This window comes from Vespula vulgaris, chromosome 16 (assembly GCF_905475345.1).
Source record: "Vespula vulgaris chromosome 16, iyVesVulg1.1, whole genome shotgun sequence".
NCBI classification, from domain to species: Eukaryota; Metazoa; Arthropoda; class Insecta; order Hymenoptera; family Vespidae; genus Vespula; species Vespula vulgaris.
The window spans coordinates 3675669-3698874 of record NC_066601.1 but is presented as its reverse complement, the minus strand read 5'-3'; the positions used below and the strand labels follow the sequence as shown (position 1 = coordinate 3698874).

Here is a 23206-nt window from a genome sequence, read left to right as displayed (position 1 = left end):
AAATAGGATATCATAGAACAATTTAGATATAACAATAGTTGCTTAAATATTTACCAAATAAATAAATAGTACAAGATTAAACCTTTAATTTTAAGATCGTATTATTACGATGGATAATTGATCTAATTTAACAATTACTGTCGATTGCAACATATATTTAATATATATAAAAATATCTCATAATTTTTTAAATACAAATAATTTAATGATTAATAATTTATATATAATTTATATTATATCAGAAATAAGAAAAAGTCTGAAATTGATTTGAATTTTTTCTAATCGAAAGTAACGGATGAATTCACTTTTGTCAGCTTCGCTTACGCGGATAAAGCGATAACAGGACACGATTTAACAAACGGATGAACTTCTTAAAGGGCGCGTCAAGCACGTGCAACCTTCGTCATTTATTTGAAGGGACTCATGGTTCATGGTAAAGAGAGGGCAATGCAACATATTGTTGTCGAAGAACGATCGAGTCACCGTCGATCTCTTCGAAAACACAAAGGGGAATATCCGAACGAATTAATTAAATAGATATTAGCAGACTCACTTGACGTGAGCTCGTCCCTTTCCAATATGTATAAACATGACGACCCATTTTACCGTGTCGAATCGCGTTAGCTTGGAAAGTCCTTGCTTTTGTTATGGGGGTGCATATAATTAACAATTCGTGCGGTTCTTTCAAGTAACTCACTATATCTATTATATTGAATTAACGTTTTCGTTACACTTTTGTGCTGTTTTTGCAATTAAACAAAAATATTGCAATTAAACAAAAAACTGTAACAATTTGTTAACGAAATATCTTTCGTTTAGTTTTTGATTTTAAATTAGGGAAAACAAGATACAAAATATTAATACGATTTCGTGAAAGAAATAATGTATCTCGTCGCATGCGATTATTATTAAGAATTAAATGAAACGATAGATCATACGTAACGCGTTTGAGCAGGGTTTCGAACGTCTTCAACGTCGGCCCTGGTAATATGCACTATATCCATAACTGCAAGCTGACGCTTTGGATCAATGCTACGAGCGTCGGCGCCGAAAAGGCTCGATCCGAATTCTGATGTGCTTTTCCAGAACAAACGACGGCAAATGAAAGCTCAAATATCCTAAGTTCAACATTTTCGAATCGGTTTACCAAACTTTTACATATTTTTTCTATCTTATCCTTCTCTATAAATATTCTACGATTTGCATCTAAAGAAATCTATTATATTTTCTATTATAAATAATATACAAATTATATAATAACCGAAGATATTCGAGATATTATATGTAAAAAATTTCATAAGAAAGAATCGAAGAAAATTTAGAAAATATTTAACTTGGATATTTATATATGTAGAGATACATCGAACTAGAGAATTAAATATGTAAAACCGTGATTAGATATTAGCTGATTATTGCAAAGATTTAGAGGAGAAAGATCACAAAAATATTTAATTCTGATATTTCTATAGATATCTAAAAATACATCGAATATGAATGAGACATTTAGAACACGTAACTGGATATTAGCGGATTATTACTGGGTAACACCCCTATAACGAAAAAATTCGGATAAATTGGGACAAACATAAGGGACGGTGTAAACGAGGCGCAAGGACAATCGCATAAGTATCCCCCGCAGTGCACGTGTTCCTTTGATCTGATTTTCTTGCAACTCTAACAATAGAGAGAGAACCCCGCAAAAGGGGTCACGCCTCTGTCAGAAATTATGCGATTTTGTCATGGGGGTTTTGCCGTTTCGACGCTTATTACATAGATTCGTTACAGTACATCGTTAAATAGAACGACATCAATAATACCGACTTTTCATCTAATTTTAGTTACGATCTAGAGATCTATATCTTAGATCTATCGATATATCTACATATATTCAAGGAAATATTTCGAAGAGATGAATAAATAAAAATACATTTTTTTCATTTATTTTCCTCGTAGGTATTTTATTCCTTTCATTTACATACATATTTTAATATTCTTCTAATATTTTATTATATTGTACATCTATACAAAACTTCATACTATGTGTTAAAGTTTGTTCACTATTTTTCTTTTATCTAATATCAATTGAAATAATTGTTCACGATAATTATAAATGGCGTTTCTATGTATGTTTTATTAATATCATCGTTTATTTTTTACTTTCATTTAATTCCGAAGCTTAGAAATAATTGTAAGTCTTTTAAAAATTAAACTAGTAAAAATAATAAAATTTTAATCAAAAATTATGTGTTAAATAATATTTCTTATTAATGAAGGGAAATTCGTTTGTTAGCGCCGTTTACGTATGGTGAACTATTAACATTGTTTTCAGAAATACATATATGACATATATATAAACCGAGATATCTATACAATCTCGTTTAATATTTATACACTGTACGGGAAAATCAATTCCATGCTATCTAATCACAGATATTACTTGTACGACGTAAGTACTAGACTGCAATCAACTATTTGCATATTTCCATAGTTTTAGATATATATAGTTATATTCCCATATATATATATTTTTTTTTTATGCTATCTAATCCTTGTACTTTACATTACAGCAAGAAGTTTAAAACATTGATAACAAAAATATTTTATTTCACATCTTTCTTCCTTTTTCTCTATCGTTTTATATTTATTTCATATGGAAATCTTGTTTGAAAAGAAGATAAATAACAAGATATAAGAAAAAATATTATTGCAAGCATATAAGCGCACAAGGATTTTTACAGTCTAAGTAAATATTCGTAAATACGTAAACACAATTGTACTGAAATAGTAATGAACTAATATAATTTCTATTTATTCTATGAGTTAAAAATACTTGAGATTCTGTATCTTACTACTTTTGCATTAATTGTCATTCTAAATAATAACAATGTAATGTAACAGAAAATAATACGACTAATATCTAACATAAATCATATACTTACGGAATTAAAATCTAAATGAAAAATTTTTATCATAAGAGATTATTACATATATGGTGTATTATTTATATGCGATAATTTTTTAATATTATTTTGGTGCAATTAGGTGGGATTAAGTACTCATATTTCTTGCATGTATCATTTAACATTCATTATTTTAAAATTAGAGGATATTGTTTATATATCGTAATATTCATAAAAGTATTATATCCATTCGTTTAATAATATCTATTAAAAGTCATATAACATAAAACACATAGAATATTCAGAAAAATATTGAGTTTAAATTATTATTCCATTTTATCCTATTAAACTTTCTAGAATTATTGATAAAATATATAGAATAAAGATATTAGAGGAACTATTCGTTTTTTTCATCTTGTATGTCAAATCCAATAGTTACACTAGGGCTATCTGTTAAACTGCTAGCCATAGTTAATATCGGTTCTTTCTGAGTTTCTGTACATGAGGTAGAAGGATCTGACTTGGTTTTGCTTAATTTCCATTTCTCCAAATCTTTATCTGTCATTGCTGAGAAGCTTTCTTTAGACTTGACGGATTTAAAACTAAAATTTGTATCAGATTTAGCAACAAACGTTTTTGGCGTTGACACGCTTTGCGATCGTGAAAAATTCTTCCTTTTATGCCTGGTCTCTTTACTTCTGTGAGTTGGACCTCTTTCTACGTTAGTAGTTTCCATTTTTTGCAAGGTAAGTAATTTATTCTTATCCGAAGATGAACATACACTGCTAGGCTCTTTGATTCTAACGTCGTCATCTGATATTTCCATACTCTCAACGCGAAATCTAAATAAACAAATCAATGATAATAATAAAATCCTTACAAGCACAGATAATTATCTTTTCTTAATAGTTTATATACGAACAAACGAAATATTCGAATGTTATACGATTTTTAGCAGCTCAGCACTTAAGTTAATAGATATGTGAAAAAAATATCCTTATCTGTTAGAGGATATTTACCTTCCTATTTTTTTATAACCAACAGTTGATTTTGTCGCATTAGGATTTTCTACTTGTTCGAATAATAATTTAACATCTTGCTTTTTCTGTGCTTCGGTTTGACGCAACGTTAATGTATGTTCTTCGTCGTCATCAACTGTATCGATAGGAAGATCGTCCGATGAAACTACTGTCTTTTGCGTAGTACTTGTATAAGATGGACCTTTACGGATTTGACCGTCTTCGTTGCTATAATAATCTGTATATGAAACACTACCCCGACCTTCGTGATTCTCTTGATCTATATTCATACAAAAATCATTGAAATCAAGATCAAGACCTGGAGTTGTGGGAAACTTTGGGGCTCCACTGTATGATGGTGCTCTATGTGTATAATAAAGATTTATATATCCTATCCTCATATAAATTTATGTAGGATACTTTAAATATAAATATTTACTCATACTCACCCATCATTACTAATTAAACTGATAGACATACTGCATTCTCCTGTCGATGTTGGTGCAGGGGATGATGGTTCGGAAGATAGAAATGATTGTGGTTCGCTACTCCATCCTGTACCTAAAATTATTTACGTTATAAAAATTAACGTTATAAAAAATAATTATTCTTTTATAGTAACATTATAGAATGTATACTTACTATTTGGACTTGTGGGTGATGGCTGATTTCTGATGTCACACGTGTCTCCATCGCCACAAGATTTGTATTGAATTGGAGTTGGTGTTATATACCTGTTACAAAAATATATTGGCTACAAATATATATTTAAATAAAATAAAATAGAATTATATATAATATATAATATAATATATTAGTATATAATTTGTTAGCGATAAAAAGTGTGTATAACTGTAGAATATAAGAAATGCATTGTCATCATTAAATATATAAATGATATATAATGTTGCATAATTCAATGAAATAATATATATATATATGAGATGTAATTTAAATTAAAGTAAAAAAAAACTCAATACTCACAAGGGTACTTTATTTAATTTCTTACAGTACCTGACGGCTTCCAAGTCGGAAGATTGGTACTCGCGACTAATGCCTCCTACGTTAAGATTTGGATTGACTGAGCCCCCAGGTGATGGATATTTTGGAGGTGAAGAAGCAGGAGTTCGAAACAAAGGTGCACTTGTCATCATTTCAAGAAATGAATCCAGTTGACGCAAAGACAATGCATTATGAAGGGTTTCCAATGGTCTTATCGGAGGAACGCCGCCAAAACCTTCTATCGCTATTAAAAGGAAAATATTTCGTTGTATATTTTATATCGCATGTTTTATCACACATAGTATCAGTTTCAAATGTTAAATAATACCGGAAAACATTTGATCGACATCAAATTGATAAATACTTATCCTAATGTATTCTGTAGAAAAAGCTTAATGTACACTATAGAGCACATAGTAATACTATTAATTAAAATTGTTCTTAAAATGGTGAACGTGTATGTACGTATATATACTTACCAGCAACATGTGGTGGAATCATAGCATGCGGTGGAATCATATCTTTAAGATTCGGAGCACTGGAAGATCCACTGATTACTGCAGTACTGAAGAGACTGTTTGTTGAGCCGGTCAACTTCTTGCTAACGTTATATCCCAGCAGCTTGAAATAACTCATCTGTCCGGAGATACTGTGACGGTGGCGCCTTGCTGTGCAGGTAGGGTCAGGTTGAATGATCGAAGGTCGTGTGTCTGGGGATGAGAAGGATCGTTGAGGCTGGAGTTGGGAAAATGGTGCACGTGGACACTTAGGCTGATGGTTATTTGATTTGCAATGAGAGGATTCATGGTAGTGACTATTGTTACTGTGAACATGACCATGCAGAATACCATTGTCTGTCAAGTGCTGTGAGACATTTTGTTTTTTTGTATCAGAACAAGAATATCGCCTGCGATTCTGAGGACAAGAGGATATGGAAGAACTATCATTGCCAAGGTAACTATGAGGATCAGAATGAGATACTACAAGTTCTAAATTAAATCTTGTTATTATATTTGGACATGAGTTTGATCTTCTCAATACATGAGAAATAGGTTCCTCTGTCGATGCACTTTTCGCTTCATTCAACATTGATAAATCCGTGCCGTGACTATCTCTTCTTAGATAGTGTCTTTGTGAAAAAATGCAATTACACTTGGATGGTGATTCAATGGGAGACTGCGAACCAGATATTTGTTTCTCTGGTGAAATGGGAATTAAATAATGCTTTTTATATATTTTATGATTAGAATGAGATGCAAGATGGACTAAAGAACACGAAGGATTTAGGAATTGACCACGATTTTGTGCAAGGCTATCGGTCGAAGAAACTATGTCGCAACAAGAAGAACATTGAGAAAGATTTGGCGATAAGTTTTGCCATATATTAGCCAACGTATAACAGGAACAATTAAAGAATTTATGCGAAAGAGATCGTACAAAATAGGTCCTAAAGTTAGAACGTTCTAAAGGAGGAAGATCTCTGCTCTGTAAAATCAACTCAGAAACGTTACAATTATAACAAAGACATCTCGTAGGACAAGGTGATAAAGATCGTGATCGTTTAGAATTGTTAGTATTTTCAACCGGATTTGCAACATTGACAGTCGAAATTGTTGTTCCTATGGGACATAAATTATTGTGAGAAGAAAGTGATAAAGAAGAAGAATTAACCATTGACAGAGATTCTGACATAGGATCAAAATCATTTGACTCACCATCCACTTTAATATTAGGTAGAATTATCTCTGTATGGAAACCTCCATATGTTTTCTTGTTTTTCAATTGTTCCTGATTCACAGAAGAGAGATGATAACTATCGAGGTCTGACGCTAATAGATCTTTCGGTGGAGATGGTGCACTTGTATTTTTTTTTGAATTATAATTGATAGGTGAAGCTAAAGGAATATCATGTACGGTTATCAAAGGAGGTGAAAATGGGGTGGAAGTTTGAACCAAAGGAATAGGTAATTCTGGTGAGCTAACTGAGTGTGGTAAAGCTATAGGCTGTCCCAGGTACACAGGCACATTCAAAGTGTTTTTATAGTAATTTGAATGTTCTGTTTTTTTTTTGTTTTTGTTTTATACAGTTTTATTTTAATATATATTTTTTGCATGATTGAAAATGAAATAATATTAATATGAAGTCATTAAATTTTATTATCAAGATTAGAGATGATGATGTTGCATTAGGACAAGGTACAAAGGAGGGAAAAAAGAAAGAAATAGACAATTAAAAACCCAGCACCAAAGAAGAAAGATAGATAAGCATTACTGTTGGCAGCAGTCTTTATATTGATAGTTACAATCGTTATATTGATATTTAAATTGATAACTAATAAAAGATATTGAAATTTTATATTTTTTACGTTTATAAAAAATTGAACTATTTTTGATATCTTTTTTTTATAAGCATAAACAGCTGTAAATATTGTTTTTTTTTCTTTTCTTTTTTTCAGAAGATTCACTGCCAAAATTAAAGTAAAAGAGTAAGTGTAGTATGTGTGCATGTTAATATTTTTACACATAAGAAATACGATAACCATGCAACTAGCAAGCCAACCAAACATCAATTGTTATAATCGATTTAATATCTACTACTATTTAATTTCTTTTATAACAAATTTTTTTTTAAATAATAATAAATAATGATTCGTATCAAATATATTACATAGGATTGATAAACTATATAAATTTTTTAATTCACGAGAAGATACATAAATTGACGCAATTATAAAAACACAATTGTTAATAAAGAAAATGTTAGTGCAATTATGTTAGCAAAGAGATATTAAAAAGAGACACAAGATAACAAAAATGTGATCAGTAATAACACAGATAGTAACAAGCAACGATTACAATTATGCATAAGAATTTGACAGCAATTATTATATATTATCAGAAATTGAGAAGAAAAAAGAAGAAAAAAGAAAAAAAAAAAAAAAAAACAGAAAAAGAATATATTTTTTTCTTATTATAAGCAACTTTTTTTTAATTATTTTCGTTAAATTCAATCATGCCGTGTACTGATGATGTCTATTTTTTTTTTTATTTATATAATACAGCTGTATTTTATGTAAATATAAAGCACCATGGATAAATATTATAATGTGCTATAAAAGTTATAAATTAATCTAGGAATCATATATGAAATTAGGAAAAAGGAATCAGGAAGACAACTACATGAATCACAACACAATATATATGCATGGTTCAAGTAGTTGCCTAAATGAGTTAGTTGGCTTCCACGCGCACAACTATCGCTGAGCAAAGAGTTATTTCGAACTGCTTCCTACTTATTTTGATAAAATTCATAAGTGAACAGCACCATACCACACATTAAGAGTTATACTATAGTTGTACTCAAATTAATAATGTAGAAGTTCTCATACTGAAAATCAAAATCTTATGTATATACACAATAAATATAGATATGTTTCTAAATAAATATTTAACATAAATAAAAAATAGTTGTTAAACTTAAAAATGATTTATAATTTTTTTTTATATATGTACTTATTCTATATATGGGAAGTAAAAATAATATGTCAAATTTTAATATAAATCGAATGGAAAATTTAAATCTAATGAATATGTGTATGTGTAATATATAGTAATATGTAGAAAACACGATATCATAGTAAATGTAAAATAAAAATATGTAATAACAGATAAATGAAAATTCTTTTACAAGAAGTTTAATGTAATTTCTTTTTGTTAAGACTACTGCATGAGATATTTTAAAAATAATTCTATTGTTTGCAAAACCTATCTATATGCAAACATACATACTTTCCTTTCCTCTTTTTTTTTTTTTTTTAATAACATATAAATGTTTTATTTAAGATAAATTTTTCGTCATAAAATTAATAATGTGTAGCAGAAGATTCTTTTCTATTCTTAAATGTATTGTCTGTATGGCATATGAACTGTATAATTATAAACGAAAGAATACATAATCCGTACAAAAATATAATATATTAAGGTGGACCATTAGAAATAAAACACTTCAATATTTAAATTACATCGGAACATGAAAAAAAAATAACAGTAAATTTTACTCATTATATTTTTTATATTCAAATATAAATTAAATATTGAAGTGTTTTATTTCTAATGGTCCACCCTTATATACAACATATATTGATGGAAAATGAAACTATTGTTCATTAAATGTTGTAGTGATAACTATACTAGTACTATACACAATGATTTATAAAGATAACGACAAGAAGGTAAAATGACATACCTTCTTTGTTGACCGCGTCCAAGCTCTGATACTGCAGCTTGTCCGCAGCTACAAAATAAGACATAGGAACACACAAGACATTGTCACATCAATGTCAAAATATGTTATATAATCCAAAAAAATAATTAAAAGTAAACCTATTTTATTTAAATTCATTTTAAAAAAACTCCTGACATTTTTTCTTTTCGAATATTTGTTTTTTATTGTTAAGAATAGAAATAAATCATCTCTGCCTAAATATGCATATCTAATCTATAATTTACGCGTACGATATACTATCTATTATTATTGTAGAAATTGATTATTAATTATGTAGCATATATAAATTCAATATTGTAAAAAATTGTTAATTTTATTGATACTTTATATAATATTTTTTTTTAATGCCTTGACCATTATAATGAACATTAATAAAATTTGTTTAATTGTAATAATTATAAAAACAATCGTAAGATTTGAATTTTAAAATATCTATATATATATATAATATTTATAATATATGTATATCACATTATTAAAAATACATAATTTACAAGAAATTTTCTCTAATTGATTTTAAATATAGACAACATGAGTACACACAAAATTCGTGATGTGCAAAAACATGAAAAATATATAACAATTAATATTCATGCAGTAGTTATGTATCACAATTCGTTAAATTTTTTACCATTAAAAGAGCATCGCACTATTATTGTGATATGAATGAAAAATTGATTATTCAAATATCGATAGAAAAAACTTATAAAAATTGATCGTGAATATCCAGTGTTATAAGTCAAATTATATTGCAAGCATTATATTAAGAAAGCTTACCCTTTTCAGCCTTTTCTTGATGTTGATGATCATAGCTACGAGCACGTGGTTCCACCATAACACTTGCTTCTCTTTCACGTCTCTGTCTTTGACTAGCTGCTAATTGACTACCAAGTCTTGCGGCTTCGTGACCAGCGACTGTTCTTGCACTTTAAAAGAACAATTTCAATGATGAACATTCTCAAGGATAATTATTTATGTATATATATGTATGTATATATATAAATAAAAAAAAAAAAGAAAAAAACCAACTTGATACGCATTACATGCCTAATCGGAATAGGTGCGGAACTTTGTAAAAATCCACTATCATATGGTTCGTCCATCATATTAGGATCCAAATCCATCATATCGATACCTCTACTAGTTGTAGGACTATCTAACGTTGAATCTACGACATCATGTCCCACAGTAGGAGAAGTTTCCTTAAAATATTAAAAAAAATTGTATGATTACTTATTTGCAAAATAAATTTATCTTAAAAAATAAAGCACGACTTGACAATTCTTATAAATTAATTCTTATAGTAATCGAATCTTATGTAGTTCGCGCATCTTATAATACATGAATTAAATAACATACAGCTTGTACTGGTGGATTTATTATCTCATCCTCTAGAATGCTTAATTCAGTATCTTCCTCTTCTATACGTGTACTGCATTGTGACACGCTATCTTGTCCAGAACCACCACTTTCTCCCTTATATTAAAACAAAAATAATACAAAATTATATTGACACTTCTTTGATGATATATATATATATATATATAAGAGAAAAAAGCAATGCCATTTACCATGTTGTGACTACTTTCGTTACGAGAATGTGGTCTAAATCCTGGTCCAGGTGGTAAATTTTTTTGAACGCAACAATTAACACCAGGACTAAAATGTAGTTCAACGTGAAATCGTTCTTCTGAACTAGGGTCTTTAGTTGGATCTTCATATAACATAACTACAATTTGTGACATGTAATTTAATTCAGAAACCATACTGACATACTCCATGGCTCTTCTCCATTGTTCATCTTTTACTACCTATTATAGGAAAAAGAAAACATGTTATTTTTTTAATTAATATTATTTAAAAAATATTAATTTAACAGTGAAATATACATATACACAAACTTATTATTTAAGCATGCGTACGTATCACTTACATCAAGCAAGCCACCATAACGCAAGACGGTAAGCAAAGAGTGTACGTGACTTTCACTTGTAAAATATAGTCTCGTACGTACGTGTCGACCAGGACTTGAAACACCATGGGAATATCTGTATATCACAGAAATTATTATAGACAACTTGATCAAAGTTATATAATAATTTTAATTATATATATATATATATATATATACACATTCTCTTATATACCTTGGATTTAATCTATTAACTGTTTCTTCTCCAGACTCTTCAATATTTCTCTGTAAATCTGCTCTTATTTTTTTTAAAAGAGGCGTACAAATACCTTGACCTATTGTAAGCTTTTCTTGTACAGTTAATCCATATTCCTATTAAAAAAATGATATGAAATGTGTTCGTATAATAATATATAATTAAAATAATACATATATTTTTGAATAATTACCTGAGGTATAACAATATCTGCAAGATATTTCGCATAAATATATAATTCTTCTGCATGATCAAATTGTAAGGTATGATTATTATGCTGCAAGTCATATTTAATGCAATCGTAAATATCTGGAATTTTTGATATATCAAATCTTTTGTTCTTCGTACAAAAATCTTTTTCTATTTTTCCCCAGCGACGTCCCATTAATTCCCACGTTTCTCCGTGATAAAGTATTGCGTCTAAAATAATAAAAATTACTATCTTAGAAGAACTATTTATGAAAAATAGAAGTGCATATACCTTTTGTCTTTGGATCATCCTTTTTTATGCGTACGATATCCATAAGTTTTTGAATCAGTGCATGAACATGTTGACAACATCTAACAGGATTTTTAACAAAATCCATGGCTGCATTGATACTTAATGCGTTTCCTGGATTAATTTGTTCTCGATCTTCACGAGTAAATTCTCTGTCTTGTTGTAATAATTCGTGTAAACGAGTTTTAACCCTGCGAAATATATTTATAATGATATATGTATATTACATAAATGGAAATATTATGAACTTACATATTTTGATATTTGCTGCTATCACAATCGTTATCAAGAAGTCCATTTGTGTTCGCACTTTTAACCATTTGCACCAAAATTGGCGTAAGTTCACCCTCTAATGCAAGTAATCCCTTTGCAAAAGCAGCTGCAGTCATTTGAACTCTTCCTTCATCACTTGCATATATCTTTAAATCATGACGAAATGTAGAATGAAGACGAAGTAAACCTAGTCCTTGAGCTCCAGCATATTCACCTATATAAAACATGATTAAATTTATTAATGATCATGCTTTCAATAAAATTATTATACACATATATATTTTTTTAATAATCATATTCATAGATAATAATCACATTTTTTATTTAATTATTGAAATATACAATAATTTGATAAAAACATGAGTTATGTAGTTAAATCATACATGATCCATTTTTTTCATTATGTTAAAAAGAAATTGTATGTAACTAGTTCTAATACCAAATTTTAAAGTACATCGATTTTAAAATATTGTTATAAAATAATTAATTACGTAAGAATGATACAAGTAATTTAGATGACCATATGTGAATAAAAACAAATACTCTGTGTTATGAAATGAAAGCATCTAGCATAGTTATATACTTCCATTATTAAAACACATAATGCTGAAAACAATGCCACTTAATGATAATAGCTAATTGTATAAGTATTTTATTTTATAACAATTAAAAATATATTCTTTATAAAAATATTCTATTGGTGGCATTGATTTTGCAAAAAGCTGTTTCTAAGCACAACAATATATGTAATCTACACACAACTACAAACAAGCATGGGTACAGAATAAAAAGTTACCGTGATTTGGTAACATCTCTGTGTCTTCCTCTGAAATAATATTCAAAATTATCTATGAATCAATATTTGTATCATAGAAAAATATTTTTTCTCATAATAATAACGAAGGGATTAGAATTATAGTAATTAATATGCAATATGTTACATATATTTAACAATGTTTTATGAATTGATACTAATGGTGAATATAAAAAAAATTTGGATGTATAATATAGCTATTGTTCGTGTAAAAAATTTAAATAGTATAACTATGTACACACAACAAACTTTTCAACATTTGCTTCAATCCAGTAATTCCATATTTATATGAGCATGTATGGCTAAAGTGCAGGAAAATAATAAAAATTCATAAATAATATTTTCGATATTATATATCAACTTAATAAATAAGCATATATGATGAGCAAATGAATATAAGATACGAACCACTAAGGTGTCTACCTTGACCACCAGGATACATGCAACGAAATATTCTTCCTAATTCTTCGGCTTGAATACGTCCAGCTGGTGTTAATTCGCCGCCCCATTTAAGTATTAGAACAAGAGATGGTTCTCCCAGTCGATCTATTATAAAAATAATCAATTTATAAAATAATATTGATGTTCTACTGAACATATATATATATTTAAAGATAATATTAACGAAGATGAATACGAACTATCTGTATAACAATACATAAAATTGTTTCGATGTTTATATATCACTTTGTTAATATATGAGACACTGATTATAATATTACTTTGTTAATATATGAGACACTGATATTTTGTCTCTCTCTCTCTTATACATTATTCTTAAAATTTTTAAATTACCTACACCACTTTCATAATCACGGTCTCATACAGAAGAGGTATAAAAATGTATAATAATTCTACCTAGGTTACATAATAAATAAAAGAAGCATACTATGATTGTTACCATCGTCGGAAGAACTTCCCCTCGGTCTCCCACGTGGTTGATACTTCATTTGTACTTTACGATTTATACCAGAAAAATGACCATACCTACATAAACATTACATCATAAATTACAATTTCAAGTAATGATTATGGAATTGAAATTCTTTGAACACAACCAAATTATGCAATTACTTACATTTCTAGTACACTTTTTAACTGTTCTAATTTCCCTTGCTTTTCTTCTAATTCAGGACCTGCTGCACGATGCTGTATTTCTGCTAACAAACTACGTGCGGTATCTAATATTTCTTGTAATTGTTTCGGTCGCTTCAATTTTACATGACCATGTTTGTAACCATCATATTTTGCAAATATCTCGAAAAACCTGTCGAAATTATTTTTTTATTAATATAATTAATACAATGTTCATGATGAAATTATGATATACTTACTTAGGATGACGAACTTCTACTTTCATCTTCTGCTTTGGTGTTCTATCACCATGCCTTATGACCGCCACAACGCAACGTAGTTCCATCCTAAAAAGTTAAATATTTATTATAAATTTATGTATTTATTATCCATAAATATAATTAAAAATAAAATGTACATTTTGCCAAACGTAGTTGGTACTATAGGTGGATCATCTAACTGAAATGGTACACTCCATGGAATATGTAAAGTTGGTGCTAATTCTCTTAATATCATATTTCCCAATATCTTCGCACAATCATCATAATATTTATTGGAATTTTTTACGAAGCTAAATCCATTAACATCACAAACAAATGACTGTCCATTTGCTCTATAAGTATTACAATCATTGTTAATAAAAAAATATAATAAAATCATATAATAAAATAATATATTTATAGATATACGTACCTTAATAAATCGAAACCACAAACTGTTTGTTTAAAGGCCAAACAAACTTTTCTACTTATTAATTTTTCAGCATTACTCAATATAACAGGATAACGAATTTCTTTGCCTTCTGAATCTCTTTCAACTTTACCATCTAATGCTGGACTTTTTCTAGCTTCTGCATGTGCATAATCAGGACCTACAGTATATACTTTTACATCTGTACCATCAGTGGGCATAAAATCTTCATAAATATAAGAGCCTGTTTTCCGAACTCGAGATTCTGGAGAGTATACACTACTACGGCTTCCTATCTACGTTAAAAAAAAATATTTATGAATTATTAATACGTATTATATATAAATCACATATAAATCGTTGAATCATATATATATTTAAATATATACATACTTTTCTAAATAATCTTTGACTACCTCCACCAGCAGATGTTGGGTAATAAATATAAATGTTATGATCTTCAGCAGATACAGGCTTCTCCACGAATGGTTTGTTAAAAATAACCCCATTGACTTCAACATGATCCTCGGATTCAACTAACTCGTGATCTGAAATGGGTTCTTTGTTTTTTGCATGTCAAAAACTGTATATTTATATATAAATATAATACAAATAATATTAATAATACATAATAGTACAAATTAGGATAAAATAACAGTGATAAAAAAGCATGTTAAAATAAAATATAAAAACTAGGTAGTCTTACTCACGTTTTGGATCAGCAGAATCCCTATCTAATACAGCATACCGTGGAATTTCTATACCCTCACTTTCTAGTATAGCATAGACTCTTCTACGATCCTAAATAATATAAATTCTATTAAAATATTTATCAAGAGAAATAGAATATCTATGTTCATAATTATTGTTTATCAAATAATTTTATTTTTTACATTAAGTTTATATAATAGGATTTTATTTGAAAATAGAAGATTTTATAAACATATATATTTACTTACTTGAATGTCATATTGCATTGGAAGATTATTAATTATGAAAGGATTTCGAAGATCAGCATAATTAATAGCTTTATCAAGAGGAAATCCTTTGCTATGAAAACTTATTAAACAATCAACTATAGGCCAATCTTCTACTGATTCCTGTGAAATAAGAAATATATGTATTATAATTTTAGTTATATTTATAAACATGTCTTTAAAAATATGTAAATTTTTAAATATTACTTTTAAAATAACTTCTTCTGGGAATACAACAATCTTAATATATTCAAATTCTTCAAGTCGTGTTAAAATTTCTTTCATCGGTTTACTCTGCGATTTTTTAGCCATTGCACATATTCCAACCAGAACTTGTTTCCCTTCTCCTTCAAGTTCAGTACCCCCCATACACGCATCATCATTACCACACCCTTCTGACAGTTCGGCCTATAACATAAAAAGAAATATTTAAGATATTTTGATAAACATATAGGAAAAATACTTATATGGTGTGTGTGTATACATATATATATATACACGTATATAATATATATACACACACACATGTATATATGTATGTATACATGTATGTGCATGTGGTGTGAAAAGCAAGCAATATTATTTAATAACATTTCAGCATAGCTTTATAAAGAGAGAGTGGCTCTATTATATAAATATGTTTAAAAACATAATATCTATACATTATTATAAGTATTAATACATTGCTAAGTGTACTACAAGCTTATATATTATCTGCCAATGCTACTGAAATAAATTTTCTATAAAGATTGTCTTAAACAGTGCTCACCCAGTACGCCTTTAGACAGGTCAAAAAGCTGGGTTCGTCACCAGTATTTTGATCGAGGCTAGTTTCATCATATTGTGGACTATTACTCATTCTATTATTTATTTTGATTATTCTTTTCCACTTAATTACATAAGAAATTTACAGGTTGATCACATGTGTTATTGCCTACATAAAAAGGAAAACATATGTCTGTCACAGAACACTATCTGCTTTCCTTTCAAACTTTCATATGCATGTGCAATTGTTAAAACATGCAATATTACTATGATCTAATAACTTATATTTTAGTAAATGTTAAAATATTAATTTGATTAAATCATGTAAGCATTGATAAATTATGCATAAAACATATTTTAGATTGATAGAACTAAACATATTATAAGAGCAAAGTAGAAATATATTGAACTGAAGGACATAGAAGGTCGATAAACATAATAAGAATTACTATGAGCTATATGGATATTATCTCATGTATGTTTTATAATGTATATAGATATAGATATAGATATAGATATAGATATAGATATATATCTCCTATTTCTTAAAAATAATAAAGTAAATATAAATAAGAATGCCATTACAATCAAACAATAATATATTATATATTAATAATATTATAGTAGAGTTTTGTTTAATTGGTCTTATTTATATAAACATATACATCTTAACATTAGTATAATGCATTGATATGTGATTGAAATAAGCAACAACTCATTATTAAATCTTTGCAACCTACAAAACATTCATCGCAGTAACAGCAAGTATCCAAATCGGTAATATCTTGAATGCCTGATACTGATTCGGCATCGGTTCCATGGTTGTAATAACGCCATTTTTTTAAACGCCACCAATCCTTTAGCCACGTCCATTCCATTATTTTTTATTCAGAAAAGCTTTTCTCCAATCCACAGATAATTTATAAAAAAAATTTCATTTCCCAAGAACAAGAATTTTATTTCTTAAAATATTTGATACTATTCAATGACTCTTGTGCTGTTAAAAAACTTTTTTATATATTTGTAATGCACATAAAAGAAGTTGTAATAAATTTGATAGACATAGATAGATTAAAATTGATACATATCGGAATGTTTTGTATTTTAGCCAGAAATAAAAAACTATGTAATAAATATTAAATCATAAATCAATATTTATTTATAATAATTTCAAAAGTAAATAGTTTCCTCACTTTAACAAATTTAAATTGATAGTAAAAGATAATTTACTTGGTTATTTACTCACTCACTATACGTATAGTTAGACAGATCACTATCATATGACTTCATTCTTCTGAGAATTGAAAAAAATTTCTGTACTGCTTTATGTCTTTATCTATTTATTATTATCTTATTTCTTATAATGATTTTATCTTATTAATCTTTATTGTTATAATTCAATTCAATTTTGATAAATATGTCATTAAGAACAGTTATTTTTAAACTTAATTTAATCAATAAATAAACTGCCTTACTTTATCTATTCATTTAATATAGTTTTTATAAATTAAATATTACTTCATTTTAATATAATTTAAAAAATTGTATTAAAAGCATTTTATAAATTTTGTTTAATTGATATGGTTGTAAATATAACCGCGTAAAATTAAAGCATTCATACGCTTCGATATTATTACGACTGTCGAAAAGTAGACGGTAGATCGTACGCGATCAATGTATTACTAATCCATGATTCAGTTAAGAACACTCTTACTATTACTATAGTTCTGTTTATCATTAGATGGTAATGGTGTGTAAAATACAACAGAATGAATTATTATGTAGAATGATTGCAGACGCAATTTGAAATTATACAGTTGAATACATATGGCAGTTGCTTTATGAAAAGAATACTAACAATAGTACTATTCTCATTTTTTAATGAGATGAAAATATGTAACTTATTTCTCCTATTGTTTAATAAATAAAAAAACATAAGTTTTAACAAAAAAAAAGTTATAACAAAAAAAAGTCAAATGATAATAGATATCAAGTACACTAGAAACATAAATCCTGCAAAAAATTACATTTATGTATTACTTATGATTATGAATTTATTTGTGTTGCATTATACACATATATATTAAAAATTCTGCATATTTCATTCTGTATTATTCACAATTCATGAAATGAACATACCATTGAAATATTGTAGTCATCAAGTGTCTGCATTACTAAACTCATAGATCTGTTTTAATTTCATTTTGAAGTTTATAATTATTACAAGCTAATGAAGAGTATAGTCATTTTATAACAAGTTTGCTTATGAAGCTTATCAATACTTCTTTTATAAGTAATTAGATAATACTTTTCAGTAAGAGATATCTCTTTATAAAAATGATGACATCGATATAATATTTGTATAGATTAAATATTTCTAACAGAAATTTAATATATTAAAGAATTCATAATTTTTTATAATTGCTGGAATATGTACACAAATGCTTTAAAAAAATTATCTTAGTAGAAAAATTTTAACTACACTGATACAGAAATATTCTTCAAATAAGTAAATATGATAAAGTCTTTATCTATCTTTGCTAACTATACAAATATCATAAACCTTGGTTAGCAATTCAAAAGTACACAATACACACTGATAACAGAAAAAACAAAATGAAATATATATTTTAACATGCCATTCTCAAAAACTGTGTATTACAATTATTTTAGTATATAACAAAAAAATAAAGTTACACGAATTATGATTTATGTATATGTATGTTTTACTGTATTTAGATAAACAAAGTTAATTTTACATATATATATATATATATATAATTTTGACTTTTTAGAAGTAATAACATACAATTCTACAAGCAAATCAATGAATTAGATAATATGTTACGTTTTTTTTATAATACATAACATATATTAGTAGATATCAAGCATTTAACTATTACAAGAGCAAATACATGTTATAAATAATGCAAATTTAAATTATTATCGAAATAAAAAAACTCTACCATCATTATTAGCCAATATGGTTCTGCTTCATTATCAAGAATGTATACTTCAGGAAATACTTCAGAAGTTGATTCGATAGACATAGAAGGATTTATACTTTCCATTGTAAGAATAAAGTTGAATATACAGTTATTCATACATATTATAGATCATACGCGATTTACTGCAAAAAAATATGTAATTCCAATTTGTTTATAAATTTAGATCTGTTGTACTTTTATAATGTTTAATATTAAAGTTAGTGCATGCATAGATGATAAGTTAATTAGAGATTTAATATAAAAATACCTAACAGAAACAAAAACTAGATGATATCACTCAAAAAATATTGATAATATAATTTTAAAATCAATTCATTTAGTTTCTATGTAATTATTATTTGATAAATATATATGATATTTGTACTGTATAGCAGCTGTCCATTAGTAAATTTTGATATCTTGATAATAACACTAAGGAGTACACTATATATAGAAATTTTGTTTAATAAATACTTTTTTATATAGCACTATAGTGAAAAAGTGTAAAAGTCTTGAACTAAAACATTATAACCACGTATGAACATGCTTTGCATAAAATAACCAAAAATACAAAGTGAGTAATGGTTACTCTATTTTTGGATGACTGGACACTCCCTAAGTGAACACTGTTCATTATGTTGTGAATTTTCACTGTGTAACAAGCAATAAATAAAAAAGACATCTACATACAATAAAAAAAATATATTTTTATATAATGTTTAATATAAGTGTTACATACAAATATGCAGATTACATTATTAAATTATCTCATATTTTTATTCTTTGTAAGTATGAATATATTTTTTTATAAATTAATTCACAAATAAGTATTATATAAGCTTTACTCTTTCTATATGTATATATATATACTTAGAAACATTGAATGCATAAAATATATTTGTAATAATTCAATAACGATTCAAAAAAACCTGCTTTTATATTTTTATCTTATATCTTCATATTATATATTTACTTTAATTCTTAATAACAACAAACATAATATTTATTTATTTATTCATTTGATATTAAGATATTTTAATTTATAATCTACAAACAAATAAATATAATACTAAAAGACTGAAAATACTGTGGTATATAAAAAACATGAAATGCAAATAATAAATAAATTTATCAATCGCATGCATAACAATCAGAAACAAAATTTGATTACAGTAGTGATTAAAATAACAATACGATCATTTTTATTAGGTGAGAAAATCTAGGTAAATATTAAAATTTAGTATATTATTGTAATTATTGCTTACTCTTTTTGATGATCGATAAATAGAAGATGCAACAGGGCCAATAAGATTGGATTGTACAGAATTGATATCGCCTACATAAAATATAGGTCGGCTTGCACTCCGTAAACCCTATAAAAAGTTATTGAAAAAATATTATATTAATGTTTTATTTTGTTAAAAAAATATATATTTCAGTAAAAAATTTTTATTGCAAATATATGTTAACATTTACTTGCCTGATAACCATGTTCCAATTCAGTGTAAGACATGTCAGATGAAGTTTCATTGATAAAAAAGACTGCACTACTTATCTTAGATAATTTAATTATCAAATAAGTACATTAAACATCAACGAACTCGTTTTACTTATTTACCGAAGATTTTACAATATCTATTTCGTTCGTAGTGGGACCACCGGTATAACAATGGAATTGCCAATCAATGTGGATGCATTCCACAATTAGGTTATGTTATACAGAGTGTCTCGTTGTGATCACATAAGAAAAAGAGAGTATGAATAATACACATAACAAGAACAAGTACTATTAGTTTGAAATAATATTTAAAAATATTTCGATATTAATTGGAAATGCATCTATTTAATTGATGATAATAAATATGAAAATACTGTAATATATTAATAAAATATCCTCTTTTTTTATTTTTATTATCTAAAATTACAGTAACTTTTATAAATTGTAAGTATTGTAGTTTATTTAAAAGTATTATTAAAAAGCATATTATTAAAAAGTATTATTCTTTAAGATGGAAAAATTCATTCTTAAATTTTCAATAGATACAAGAAATTAGATTAAGAATCATGGCCATTATATAACAAACATTTAATGGGTATATTATCAATGGATAAAAAAAATAATGCAAATCATGCAATTGCGGGAGCTATTAGTGGATTTCTTACACGTTTCACTTGCCAACCCTTGGATGTTGTGAAGATAAGATTTCAGGTAATATAAAGATTATAATATTACGATATGTAAATTTTATACATGTATATATTTCATTTCATAAGATCATTAAGTTATTTATATTTTACATTTTTTTTATAGTTGCAAGTAGAACCTATAACACGATACCATACAAGTAAATATCAATCCGTTTTTCAAGCATTTTGGTTGATATTAAAAGAAGAAGGTATACTTGCATTATGGAAAGGACATGTTCCTGCTCAATTATTATCCATAGTTTATGGAACAGGACAGGTATAATATTATATAATATTAAATATGATAAAATATAACTAAAAATTATAATTGAAAAAAAAATGATGTTATTATAGTTTTATTCTTACAATGTAATTATCGCATTTTCTGATAAATATTCATATTTAAATGAACGAAAATATTTGACAAATTTTGTGGCTGGTGCAAGTGCTGGAAGTATTGCTACCATTATATCTTTCCCTTTTGATACGATTAGAACAAGATTAATAGCTCAATCTTATAATTGTAAAGTATATAATGGTATATTACACTCATGTAGGTAAGTTTAATAAAAGAACATTTATTGTAATTAGAACAAATTATATACATAATCTATTTGCTTTAATTTAATATCTTTTAATATCTTATTTACAGTACAATTCTGCATCAAGAAACACCAAAGGTCTTTTTTGCTGGATTGTCACCAACTTTATTACAAATTGCTCCACATACTGGTTTACAATTTCTATTTTATAGATATCTTACAGATATTTATAAAAAATATTTTAAAGAAACTGATATAAATTTTTACAATTCTATGATATCAGGTAGTATAGCTGGCTTGATGGCAAAAACTTTTATATATCCAATGGATTTAGCACGAAAAAGACTGCAAATACAAGGTTTTGAATATGGTAGAAAAGAATTTGGTAAATTTTTTAAATGCAAAGGTTTGATAGATTGTTTAAGAGTAACAATAAGAGACGAGGGTATAAAAGGCTTGTTTAAAGGTTTATTACCAAGCCAATTAAAAGCTGCATTAACAACAGCTTTGCATTTTACTTTCTATGAACAAGCCTTATTAGTTTTAAAAAATATATGATTATTGATTTGAAAAAATATCGTTATACGATAAAATATAAATGAAACATTACTATTACCACACTGTAACAATGCACTGATCAGCAACAATATTCTCAAGACTTGATATTTTATTTATTGTTTTGATGGTAGTAGATATATGAATAAATTAATAAAAAAAACTTTACAATCAAATATTATATTAATCATTTACTGTGCTATTTTTTACTTTGTAAAACAATTAACGTAATTTATAATAGCTCACACACGCGTATATACAATTTTGTTACGTCCCATAAGTTAGTCACGTGTATATAAAATGTATAGACCAATCAGAAAGATGAGACTATGATAGATTGTTTTGATTGGTAGCAAATATGGATAATCATTGTACCTTAAAGTATTTATTATATAAACTGTATATAAATTTGCAATTTTTAATTGACATGTCATACTTGTTTTTTTATACGTAATGTAGCTTTAATGTA

General features: G+C 27.0%; 2 protein-coding genes across 35 annotated transcripts; one reads left to right on the top strand and one right to left on the bottom strand.

Moving 5' to 3' along the window:
• Positions 1-1928: 1928 nt before the first annotated feature.
• LOC127069824 (inositol hexakisphosphate and diphosphoinositol-pentakisphosphate kinase 2) lies at positions 1929-21082 on the bottom strand. 32 transcript variants are annotated; one of them, XM_051007378.1, is made up of 30 exons: positions 20934-21082; positions 20719-20826; positions 15909-16109; positions 15684-15824; positions 15435-15525; positions 15118-15284; positions 14728-15020; positions 14453-14647; positions 14295-14381; positions 14039-14227; positions 13850-13947; positions 13369-13506; positions 12943-12972; positions 12126-12360; positions 11856-12064; positions 11568-11794; positions 11354-11490; positions 11140-11254; positions 10778-11017; positions 10566-10682; positions 10236-10408; positions 9984-10132; positions 9168-9215; positions 6637-6978; positions 5401-5631; positions 4904-5165; positions 4562-4653; positions 4369-4480; positions 3920-4282; positions 1929-3742 (listed from the first exon to the last, which is right to left on the bottom strand). In XM_051007378.1, the coding sequence occupies exons 1-30, from the start codon at positions 20964-20966 to the stop codon at positions 3298-3300; spliced, it is 5268 nt and encodes a 1755-aa protein (XP_050863335.1). In that variant the 5' UTR covers positions 20967-21082; the 3' UTR covers positions 1929-3297. The 32 variants fall into 32 exon arrangements, with proteins under 32 accessions (XP_050863335.1, XP_050863336.1, XP_050863327.1 ...); XM_051007379.1 differs by having other exon boundaries at positions 5401-5589; XM_051007370.1 differs by lacking the exons at positions 20719-20826; positions 20934-21082 and adding exons at positions 16471-16635; positions 17207-17323; positions 17713-17860 and having other exon boundaries at positions 5401-6978.
• LOC127069828 (mitochondrial thiamine pyrophosphate carrier-like) lies at positions 20100-23163 on the top strand. 3 transcript variants are annotated; one of them, XM_051007391.1, is made up of 5 exons: positions 20100-20238; positions 21494-21662; positions 21765-21917; positions 21995-22197; positions 22293-23163. In XM_051007391.1, the coding sequence occupies exons 2-5, from the start codon at positions 21543-21545 to the stop codon at positions 22738-22740; spliced, it is 924 nt and encodes a 307-aa protein (XP_050863348.1). In that variant the 5' UTR covers positions 20100-20238; positions 21494-21542; the 3' UTR covers positions 22741-23163. The 3 variants fall into 3 exon arrangements, with proteins under 3 accessions (XP_050863348.1, XP_050863346.1, XP_050863347.1); XM_051007389.1 differs by lacking the exon at positions 20100-20238 and adding an exon at positions 21251-21395; XM_051007390.1 differs by lacking the exon at positions 20100-20238 and adding an exon at positions 21255-21395 and having other exon boundaries at positions 21463-21662.
• Positions 23164-23206: the final 43 nt, after the last annotated feature.